Source organism: Entamoeba histolytica, genomic scaffold (genome assembly GCF_000208925.1).
Source record: "Entamoeba histolytica HM-1:IMSS scf_1104750517037 genomic scaffold, whole genome shotgun sequence".
Classification (NCBI taxonomy): Eukaryota; Evosea; order Mastigamoebida; family Endamoebidae; genus Entamoeba; species Entamoeba histolytica.
In genome coordinates this window covers 19,821-31,317 of record NW_001915056.1, presented here as the reverse complement: position 1 = coordinate 31,317, position 11,497 = coordinate 19,821, and the positions used below count along the sequence as shown (strand labels likewise).

At 23.6% G+C, this 11,497-nt stretch overlaps 6 protein-coding genes across 6 annotated transcripts, besides 3 other annotated features; 2 read left to right on the top strand and 4 right to left on the bottom strand.

The window, feature by feature from the left end:
* Positions 1–2,563: 2,563 nt before the first annotated feature.
* EHI_047820 (uncharacterized protein) lies at positions 2,564–3,490 on the bottom strand (the record flags this gene model as incomplete). Its single annotated transcript, XM_645507.2, has 1 exon — positions 2,564–3,490. The coding sequence occupies one exon, from the start codon at positions 3,488–3,490 to the stop codon at positions 2,564–2,566; it is 927 nt and encodes a 308-aa protein (XP_650599.2).
* A 127-nt stretch (positions 3,491–3,617) lies between these two features.
* Positions 3,618–4,226: a repeat region.
* Positions 4,172–5,038: a repeat region.
* A 3-nt stretch (positions 5,039–5,041) lies between these two features.
* Positions 5,042–5,370: a repeat region.
* Positions 5,371–5,658: 288 nt separating this feature from the next.
* Positions 5,659–7,968, bottom strand: EHI_047810 (uncharacterized protein; the record flags this gene model as incomplete). The annotated part of the gene is made up of 1 exon (XM_645508.2): positions 5,659–7,968. One exon carries the CDS (start codon positions 7,966–7,968, stop codon positions 5,659–5,661), a length of 2,310 nt encoding a protein of 769 aa, XP_650600.2.
* A 372-nt stretch (positions 7,969–8,340) lies between these two features.
* EHI_047800 (uncharacterized protein) lies at positions 8,341–9,255 on the top strand (the record flags this gene model as incomplete). Its single annotated transcript, XM_645509.2, has 1 exon — positions 8,341–9,255. One exon carries the CDS (start codon positions 8,341–8,343, stop codon positions 9,253–9,255), a length of 915 nt encoding a protein of 304 aa, XP_650601.2.
* A 109-nt stretch (positions 9,256–9,364) lies between these two features.
* EHI_047790 (uncharacterized protein) lies at positions 9,365–9,880 on the bottom strand (the record flags this gene model as incomplete). The annotated part of the gene is made up of 1 exon (XM_645510.1): positions 9,365–9,880. One exon carries the CDS (start codon positions 9,878–9,880, stop codon positions 9,365–9,367), a length of 516 nt encoding a protein of 171 aa, XP_650602.1.
* Positions 9,881–10,113: 233 nt separating this feature from the next.
* Positions 10,114–10,470, bottom strand: EHI_047780 (uncharacterized protein; the record flags this gene model as incomplete). Its single annotated transcript, XM_645511.1, has 1 exon — positions 10,114–10,470. One exon carries the CDS (start codon positions 10,468–10,470, stop codon positions 10,114–10,116), a length of 357 nt encoding a protein of 118 aa, XP_650603.1.
* Positions 10,471–10,581: 111 nt separating this feature from the next.
* EHI_047770 (uncharacterized protein) lies at positions 10,582–11,487 on the top strand (the record flags this gene model as incomplete). The annotated part of the gene is made up of 1 exon (XM_645512.2): positions 10,582–11,487. The coding sequence occupies one exon, from the start codon at positions 10,582–10,584 to the stop codon at positions 11,470–11,472; it is 891 nt and encodes a 296-aa protein (XP_650604.1). The 3' UTR covers positions 11,473–11,487.
* Between the last annotated feature and the right edge of the window lie 10 nt (positions 11,488–11,497).

Here is an 11,497-nt window from a genome sequence, read left to right as displayed (position 1 = left end):
CATTAAAAATACACCATTTTCATTCTTTTCTTCTTTTATCATCTCTTTGTGATTTATTATTTTTATATTCTTTCTTCTTCACACTTTCTTTTTATTCTTTTATATATTTATATTATTTTTATATTATTTGTTTTTCGTTGTTTTTCTATTTCTTTCTTCTATTATTTATCAATTTTATATTCATTCATTCTTTTTATTTCTTTTTTATTAGTTCTTGAGTATTGTATATTTCTTTAATATTTCATTTGTGTATTATCAAAATATATGTTTTATTGATTTTATGTTGAACAAAATATTAAATATAATCAATATTTTCAATGTTAAATATTCATTCTTTATTCTGAAATGTTGTGTATATTTATTATATTAAATGAATATGATGAATAAATATCAATATTATTGTTTATTTGATTTTAAAACAAATAATAAATGAATATGAAATAATAAATGAAATAATGAAGACAATGAAATGATAATGAAATAGAATAATCTAATATTGAACAAATCAAATAAAGAATATATTGAATATATCATTATTGTTACTTTATTATTTGTTATTTCAATTATTAAATATTAATAAATTATTATTCATGAATATTTAATTGATTGATATTTTACAATTTCATTTTCATTTTATTTAATAAATGAAATATAAATAATAAATGAATGAATAATAATTTAATATATGAAATAATAAAAAGAAAGATAAATAATAAAGAAATATGATGTATTTAATATATAATATAATTTATTATCAAATATAATAATATCAAATGATGATTTATTTTTATTTCAAAATATTTTGCATCCATAAAATATGTTGCTAAATATTTTGCATCATTAATTTTTGCATCATTAAATTTTGCGCTTTTTTTATTTGTTTCAATAAAATTTGCATCCTTTATTTTTTTTCTTTCTTTTCTTCTTTTATCATCTCTTTTGTTTTATTACACTTTATCTTCTTTATTTTTATCTTCTCTCCTTTCTACTTTTATTCTTTCTTCATCATATTCTACTTCTTACTTTCTTTTTATTCTTTTATATCTTTCATTCTCTTCTTTTTCAATTATTTGCTTTTTTTCGTTGCCCATCACTGAACATTTATTAAATAAATTCATTGAATTGGATTAAAACAAAAGAAAGAATCTAAAAATCAAAAGATAATAAGAAACACAGATAATTAACAAGAAACACATAATACGAATAAATACATAATGAATATGTGTTAAATAAAATAATATTCATATCAATTAAATACACATTTAACAAAATATTCATATTACATTGTTTGTTATTTGATTTTGTTAAAATATTAAACAAATCATAATGAACAAATTAAACTCATAAGAATGTTTATTATTATCATTTATTTAATTATTAAATATTTGTTTCATTTCTATATGTTTAGAATATTGATTTAAATACAAACAATGTTAATTATATTTATAAAGAATAATCAACTTTATTCATTTAATCATATGAAAATATCATTATTATTCACTTTATTCATATCACTATTTCAACTCATTATGTTTACTTTTAATTATAAATCAAATCAAATATGATACTAGACATTTAACAAAATATCCGTTTATCATTATTAATTCATCACTCATTGTGAAAAAAACACATTGCATATTTTTATTTTCTTATTCATCATACCTTGTTTGAAAATTAATTAAATCAATCAATACCACATCTTTGTAATATAATTTACCATTTCAATTATTCTCATTCATTTCTTGATTCACACGATATCAAAAAATCATTCAATAACAATGAGAATGTCATTGTAATTAATAATGTAAATTCTATCATTACAAATACTCGTCACTATCAAATATAACAGTCATGATAATATAGATTAATTTGACAAACAAATAAAATGAATTATGAATAATTTGATGTTGTGTATATATTTGTAAAAATAATAAGAAACATTAAACATAATAACAACACATTCATTTTATTCTTCAAATCATATGAATAAGTTGAAAATAAACAAGATATAGAAAATGATAAATATCATTCTCATTGAATATACGTTTCAATCAAAAATAAATGAAACACAATTGTATAAAATGAAATAATTTAATATAAATTATTCATATTCATTGAACAACACATTCATCATATTATGAATTATGACATTCATCATCTTTGTTATTCAATATCAACAATTCACATCAACATTATCATTGAAATATAATAAAAAATAAATACAAAATACATGAAATGATAAATATGATTGATATTTGAAATATATTATCATTCATCATCAATATTTATCAATGAATATGATTGATGTTATATTTCTATTAATTCAACATATTGAAACAAATAAATAATATGAAATAAATTAAAAATGAATAAACATAACATAATAATAATAATTAAATCAATGATGAATGATTTTTATCACATTTCATTCATTTGATATTTCATTCTTTATTTTATTATCAATTAAATTGTTTATTATGTATTTCTTATCAGTTAAATTATAAAATAAACATTCTTTTTATTCTTTAACAATTCAATTATCTTCTTTCTTCTTTAATATTCTTCAAAAGCAATATTCTGGTATTGTTTTATTCTCCTTTAATTCTTTTTCACATCCACAATGATAAAAACACCCACATCCAAATGATGTAATTGATGATGGTATATTCATTGATGTTAATGATGTACATTCATAAAAACATCCATCTCCTATTTTACTAACACTTGTTGGTATATTAATTGATTTTAATGTTGAACATTCACAAAAACACCAATTTCCTATTTCACTAACATTTGTTGGTATAGTAATTGTTGTTAATGTTGAACATTCACAAAAACACCAATCTCCTATTTCACTAACATTTGTTGGTATAGTAATCGATACTAATGATGAACATCTGGAAAAACATCTATCTCCTATTTTACTAACATTTGTTGGTATAGTAATTGTTGTTAATGTTGAACAGTCATAAAAACATTCATTTCCTATTTTAGTTACACTTGTTGGTATTTCAATTGATGTTAATGATGTACACCCTATAAAACATTCATCTCCTATTTTACTAACATTTATTGGTATATTAATTGATTGAATATCATCACATCCATAAAAACATTCATTTCCAAGTGAATTGACTTCTATTGGTATTGTATTTCCATATTCTTCTCTATCTTCTTTTGTATATTCGATATTTTTACATTCATTCATTTCATTTTTCTCTTTTAAATATCTTGAATATTCTACTTTATACCATATTATTTGTTTAAATATTCTTCCATCTTCAAATATTTCATCATAGTTATTATAAATATGAAATGTTTCAATATTAGGAAACAATCTTCTTGAATATTGATTCAATGGAATTGGATTAAAATGAAATCGTTCCATATTTCCTTGAAATCTTTTAATTCCAATTTCTAAATTAATAAAATCTTTAATATCTTTAAAATACTTCGAGACAATCATTATTTCATTATATCCTAATTGCATTCTTTCTTTATTATTTTATTATTTATTAGTTCTTCTTTTATTTTTAGTTTGAACTTCTTTTATTTTTAAGATAATCGTCATTCAATTTTTCTTCTTTTTATTTCTTTCTAAATTATATTGGATCAACAGATACTTTCCAGTGCAGGAAATACAACAAATTTTTAATGCAATTGCTATGTATAAAACCATTGTGTCTTGTAAAGAAAAGCAAACAAGAAATAGAAATCCAATGTCATACAATAAAAAAATGAATGTCAATAACAATAAATGACATAATAGTAATAATGATAAATGAAATAACAAGGAAAATGGATTAGAAGACGAAAGATACAAATAAATACAAGGAAAATACAATAATAATTACACCCATAACAAATATAAATGAATAACAAGAAATGAGATACAAGAAAGAATAAAAAGAATAACAAGTGAATGAAATAAAGGAGAATATGAAGAAATACTCAAAAAGTAAGAAGATAAAAGAAAAAGAAGGTATGATATTCTTCAAGAAGTATATTCAATCAAAAAGAAAAAGATAATTGAAAAACTAATGAAGAAATTAGAGAAAAAAACAAAAGACAATGAAGAAAAAGACATTAAAACAATTGAAGAAGAAATTAAAAACAAAACCCAATTAAAGAAATGAATGATAAATGTAAAATTGTAAGAATAATAAATAATAAACAAAACATAATGAAAATACAAGAATAAATATAACAAAAGAAAGAAACAGAAATTTAATTGAAGTGATGTATTGTTTTGAATTAATTGGTTAAATAAGAAATTAAAGAAAAAAACAAAAGATTGGGAATAAATAGAAAGTATAATAAAAGTGACAAATATCAATGTCAATAATGAAAATGAATATATTAAATATATTAAAATATCATATTAAATAAAAGAAAATACTAAACGGTACATTAGAGTGAAAGTAAATGATATAATAGAAGGAAGAGTAGAGTTTAATTCAATAATAAAAAACATCATATTAAAGAATAACTCTACTGAAATTGATGAAGAATACCTTAACACTCTCATCAATAAAGTGAAAGAAATGAAAATCGAAAAATGTTCAAACATTAATTACTATATTCAATGAAAAGAAGCTGACCGATTAATAATGGAAATTAATAATAGATTGATATTGTCAGGAAGCAGAATGCAGTAACTGCAAGATGATATGAAGAAGATTTCAATGGCTATGCACCTTTATCTCCAAAATAAAATAATAGGAGACAAATTTGATGAAATAAAAGAAATCCTAAAGAAAATCAATAGACTAGAAGATTTGGTCAAGAGAAGAAAATGTACAGAATAAAGTGCAACATGAAATTAAATGAATATGATGAAGAATGAATCAAAGTTAAAACACTGGAAAGAATAAAGTACCTAAAATATATGATGACAATGAATAAAGAATTAAATTTAATAAGGAAGAAATAGTCAGAGTCAATACAAATAAAATCATGTTTGATTCTAATAAGAAAATTAGAACAAGGAAAAAACAAATAATGAAATATACAAAAATAACGATATTACTTTAGAATAAATGAAGAAAAGACATGGAAATAAAGAATATTCTAAAGAAAATAGAAAAATTAAAATATGACAAAATAAATCCAGTAGTAATTTCAATAAATGGATTAGTAAATAAATAAAGTATTAAATCAATTAAAGAATTAAAAAATGACATTGACATCGAGAAAGAAATTAAAAACCATGTAATTAAAAACATGATGGACGTCATTGAATACAAATTCTCTCATATTCAAACATATTCTATAGAACCTTTAGAATAACACTTATTGAAAAAGATTAATCTCCGCTGAGGCAGGAATAATAAAAGTTATTTCTATTAACACTTAATTAATTGCTTTTTATTTTTATGTTATTTATATTGGTTCTTTTCTTTTTAGTTTGTTATTTTTTAAAACTCTTATAGACAACAATTCAATTAATCTTATTCAATCTCTCTGTATGATAATTTAACATTTATTAAATGTATTACTGTTAATTGAGTAAATACTCAAAAACAAAAGAAATAAAATAGAAATAATTCAAAATAAACATTTCTTTACCTTTAAATAACCTGTTATATCTTTTATCTTGTCTTTTCATTTATGAATAATTAAAAAATTAAATCTAAAGAAAAACCGTTCATTTAAAACTTATCTAACAGTTCCATCAACAACTTCATCAACAGTCACTGTAAGTTCAGTATCTTTAACAATAAGTGGAACGTCATTAGTTCTAACTAATCCTCCTTTCAATGCAAGATTCATCTTTCCAACAACATCAATTGAAATCTTCTTAGCAGAAATAGTAACTTTACCTTCTTTTGGAATAACTTGTGCTCCAATAGCAGCATCAGCACTTGGATGACAGAATTTAACTTTAGTACCATCAAGTGAAGTAGCAGCAAGAATCATAGCTTCTGATGCAACTCCTCTTAATTTGGATGGTTTTAAGTTACATACAAAAGTAGCTTTTTGATTTAATAATTCTTCTGGTTTATAATGTTCAGCAAGTCCAGCAACAACACTTCTTGGTTTTTCTTCTCCAACATCAACTTTAAGTGCAAGAAGATGTTCACTATTTGGATGTGGTCCAGCTTCAACAATTTTACCAACTCTAATTTCTAATTGGAATCCATCAAGAACTTCTTTAACTGGTTGTTGTTTATTAGCTTTTGGTTTGACAACTTTCTTTCCTCCTTTTTCTTCAGTAGCAGCAAGTTCTTGTGCAACCATAGCATCTTCTTTAGCTTCACGTGCTTTCTTTTCTAATTCATCTTCTGGTCTCATAGTTGGGAATAAAATAACTTCTTTAATATTATCTACATCTGCAAGAAGCATAGCTAATCTATCTATTCCAAGTCCCCATCCTCCTGTTGGTGGGAATGCATGTTCAATTGCATCAAGGAATACTTCATCAACAAGTTGTGCTTCATCATCTCCAGCAGCTTTATCTTTAGCTTGTTGTTCGAAATTAGATCTTTGGACAATTGGGTTATTTAATTCTGTATATGCATTAGCAATTTCTCTCTTAAGAATGAATAATTCAAATCGTTCAGTTAATTCTGGTTCACTTCTATGATATTTAGCAAGTGGACTCATTAATTGTGGTTGATCACAAACAAATGTTGGTTGAACAAGATCAACTTCAATCAAATCTCCAAATAATTTATCCATAACACGTGCAGTAGTTTGTGGTTCAGCGCAAATAGCATTAAATCTAATAGCTTGTTTTTTAAGAAAAGTAAGTGCTTCTGGTCCATCAAGTGGTCTTGGAATTTTTTCTCCAAATTTCTCTTCAAGAGCATGAACATATGAAATTCTTTTAAATGGTGCAGTAAAGTCAAGTACCATTTTCTTTTCTGTTACAAAATCTGCAAAGAGTTTCTTCATAGCTTTTTCATTATTACCATCATAATAATAATTTAATTCAGTACAATGCTTTTCAATAACTTTACTACATTCGGCTGAATTAAATGGTCTTGGAATTGGTTCTTTAAAGAATTTTTCTAACATTTTAATATCTTCTTCATTATTTATATCCATTAATCTGTCTTTAATTTCTAATTTAGTTGATCCTCCTGTAATATCTTTAACCATATTTCCAAGAAGTTCTTCTGTCATTTTCATAATATCATTATAATCTGCATATGCCATATAAAATTCACATGTAGTAAATTCTGGATTATGTGTTTGATCAATACCTTCATTTCTAAATAATCTTCCTATTTCATAAACTCTATTAATTCCTCCAACAACTAATTCTTTTAAATATAATTCTGGTGCAATTCTCATATACATTTGAATATCAAGTTGATTATGATGTGTAATAAATGGTCTAGCAGTAGCTCCTCCTGGAATTGTATTTAAAATTGGGGTTTCAACTTCAAGGAATCCTTTATCGTCAAGATATTTTCTTACAGCTTTAACAACTTTTGTTCTTAATACAAAATTCTTAACACTTTCGGGATTTACAATTAAATCAAGATATCTCTTTCTAAATCTTGTTTCTTGATCTCCTAATCCATAATGCATTGATGGTAACATATGAAGACATGGTGAAAGAATCATTCCTGATATTGGAATAAGTGAAAGTTCTCCTGTTTTGGTACGTGTTGGATGTCCAGTAAATCCACAAATATCTCCTCTATAAATCATTTTGGTTAATGAAACAAAATCTTCTTTATTTTCATATGCTGATTTATTCAACATAATTTGTAATTTTGTTTGTGAATCATGTAAATCAATAAACATAAGGGCTGATGATGATGATCTTTTTGAAAGAACTCTTCCTGCAACACTAACAATATCATCACTAACTTGTGATTTTTCAAGTCCAGAATATTTAGCAATAAATTCTGGAACAGTAATACTAACATTGAATTTATGTGGCCATGGATTATGACCTGCCTTTTGGTATTCTTCTACATCTTTACATCTATTGAGGAAGAGTTGTTTAGACATCCTTTAAATGGTTATAAAGTTCTTTTCTTATTTTTTTAGGGTTTTCTTTATCCTTTTTTTTTTGTTATTATTTTTTGTTATTATTGAAAAGTTTTATAAATAATAAGTATGTTCTATTCTCAGAACTACCACACAAATCAAAAACAATAAATTTTATGGGTATTTTTAATATTTTAAGTTTTGAAAGTAAAAATATGTTTTTTTTTTGAGATTAGATTGGATGAATGAGAGTAATAGAATAGATATATATTAGCGAGAGTTTAATTTATTCTTTCAAATAAACCCTTTCCATACCAATGAGGAAAAGAAATGAGTTGAAAAAGACAAATCATAATTTAAAAAGATTCTACAAAAGATCTTAAAAATACAGTAATGCTTTTCTTCTTATTAGTTGCATTTGTTTCTGCTGATTTTGATGTTCAATCAGCAGGTAGATTATATGATCATACTGTTCTTGAAGCTAATTTCCAAGCAAAAGGAGTTCCAAATTATTTTATTTTTAATGCTACAAGACAAAAAGAATTATGGACTACTGTTAATCCCAGTGACAACGCTGTTATTGGAACAGTTGAATTATCTTTCCAATATTTTGTTACAAATAATTTATTAAATCGTCTTGCTGTTTGTATTGGTAAAAAAGAAGAAATTCCAAACAATTATACAGGAATTGGAACAAATTTCATTAATCCACAAGGAAGTACTTATTGTAAAGAACAAACTAGTAGTACTAGTGGAACACTTACACTTTCTTTTGAAAAATCATATGATGAATATTATATTGCTGCTTATGTCCAATGTAAAACTGAAGCATTATGTTTCTCACAAGATGTAATTATTTCAACGACATGTGGAAAAGAACAATCAAGTGAAACTATAAAAAGTTATGATAAAGAACCATATGTTATTCTTCCAAATAAAGACTTTAGATTTTCTACAGAATTTGAATACGGAGGAAGTAAATCAGATAAAAAAGTATTAAATTTTGTTATTTACACACCAGCTAAAGGAGATAAGAATATTTACTTTGCAATGAAAGGTAAAGTTATTCCAACATTATTTTATACAACTAATTTAACTGAAACATGTTCAGGTAATGCTTGTTTCCATACTAATGGAGCTGAAAATGGATTTTTAGAATTATCAAATATTAATGAAAAAACTCCAGTTAAAATTATGCTTCAAGGAAATGAAAAATCAAAAATTCAAATCAAATTAAGTGATGGAACTGATTTTGCACCAGCAACAATTATTTCACTCATGGCTCTTCTTCTTTTCTTTATGTTGTAAGCAGAATTGAATTGAATTTTTATTAGTAGAATTATTATGGTTTTTGAGAGATTCTTTATTAAAGAAAATCAATGAAATCAAAAAGAAAAAAAGGAAAAAAAAAATGTTTTTAATTCATTTCAATGATTAGAAGTCTTTTCATATTAACAAAACAATTAACTGTAGTTGTAAATACCCGTGGATCATTATTTGGAATATTAATATAATAATTGATAATAGATTCATATATAAATACTTTAGAATTACTTGTTATTCCATAAGCATGTTGAATATTTAAAACATTATTAATATCATAGTTATAATAGGTATGAATAAGATCATTATTATTTTTATTTGGTTCATATTTTGAAGGTTCAATATTATGTGGGTTATGTAAAGTAAAAATGAAATGATCGGGATCCTTTTCATATCCTACCGTTTCATCTTGTTGTGGAATATAATTGTGATATGACCCAAATACATTTCCAAAACTATCTTCAACAATAAAATAAATGTGTGTTTTCCCACTAATTTTACTATAAACATTTCTTGCAGTTAATTCATCTGTTGCACTATCAAATAATATTGTAGTATTTGATAAATGACTCCATTCCTTTAAATAACTAATGTATTGGTTAATATTCATTTCTTTCTTTTCTTCTTTTTAAGTTTTTTTTTATCAGAAATAATGAAAATGAATATTTTAGAAAGAAAAATAAATGTAATTTGTTTATGTTTTTTACTGATTATTCATTATTATTGAATATAATTGTGTGAAAGTATTTGTACTAAATATGATATTCTTTGTATTTGATTTTAGGATTGTTACATTATTTATCTTCTATTTAAAACCTCCAAGGAAAAGAAAAACAAATAATTTTAAACAAGAAATTGTTCTAATACAACATGTTGATGATTTACTGATTCTTTAATACTTTTTAAATTAACATCATTTTTTAAACTTTCCTTTTCTATTGATAATAAAATATTTTCTATCATATCTATTTTTCTATTTGTATCTCTAACATCAATCTTCTTCATTTCATCAACAGCTTTCATTAAATCTGTAATTTCATTTGATTGATTTTCATTATTATTTCTATTTTTAATATTAGCAATCATTTGATGTTTAAGCATTGTTTCAACAATAGGTATTGCAGTATTTTCTGGTTCTTTCTTAGTTATAGCCACTTTACGTGAACCAATAGTGAATCTAACAGGAGGTTTCTGACTCATTATGAACTAGTTATCAATTCCTAGATGAAAAGAAAAACGAAAGTATGAAAAAAAAAAAAAATAAAAAAAAAATAAAAAAAACGAAAACTGAGAAAAGGAAATACTAATAATATGACTGAGCAACAACAAAATAATCAATCATCTATTAGTATTAAAGACACTAAGATTGCTGATATGGAAAATGTTGAAGATACAATAAGTAGAATAGAAGGATTACCAGGAATAGTTGCAAAAAAAATATTAATTGTAGTAAAATATTTATGGGTAATAATACCATGTTTATTAGTAATAACATATGTGTTGTGTGTGTATTTTATTATGAAATATTTTTATTTCAATTGGTCATGGACTGAAAGATTATTTTGGTTTTATTTTGAATTACATTACACATATTATCAAATATTTTGGTCATTCTTTAAATGTCATTTTGTTCAACCTAAAGAAGTTGATTTAGGATATGAAAGAAATTTATTATATGATAGTGAAGAAGTATGTAGTATATGTAATAAACCAAGACCTGCAAGAACACATCATTGTGGATTTTGTAAACGATGTATAACAAAATATGATCATCATTGTTCATGGATGAGTGCATGTATTGGATATCATAATGCAAAATATTTCTTTTTATTTATGGTAGGATGTTTTAGAGGAATGTTAATTTGTGATACTCATTTATGGTATATTTGGAAAATGTATTATTCAAATGATAATTTTCCATTTTGGACTACATTAATATTATCATTATTCTTCTTTAATATTACAATGGTAATGATTCTTCAAGTTTTATTAAATAGTATTTGTTTTTCACTTAATTTAACAATGATGGAACTTGTAGTTTATTTAGGACAATGTTTTAAGAATAAAACCATTTTTATTTCATTACCATATTACAAATCATTATCTGAAAATTGGCATGAAGCACTTCATCTTCCAAAACATTTACCTATTATTTTAGGCTTCATTCCTTATGACTTTAAGAATAAAGAACATCAAGAATAATTTATTTGATTTACTAAAAAAAAAA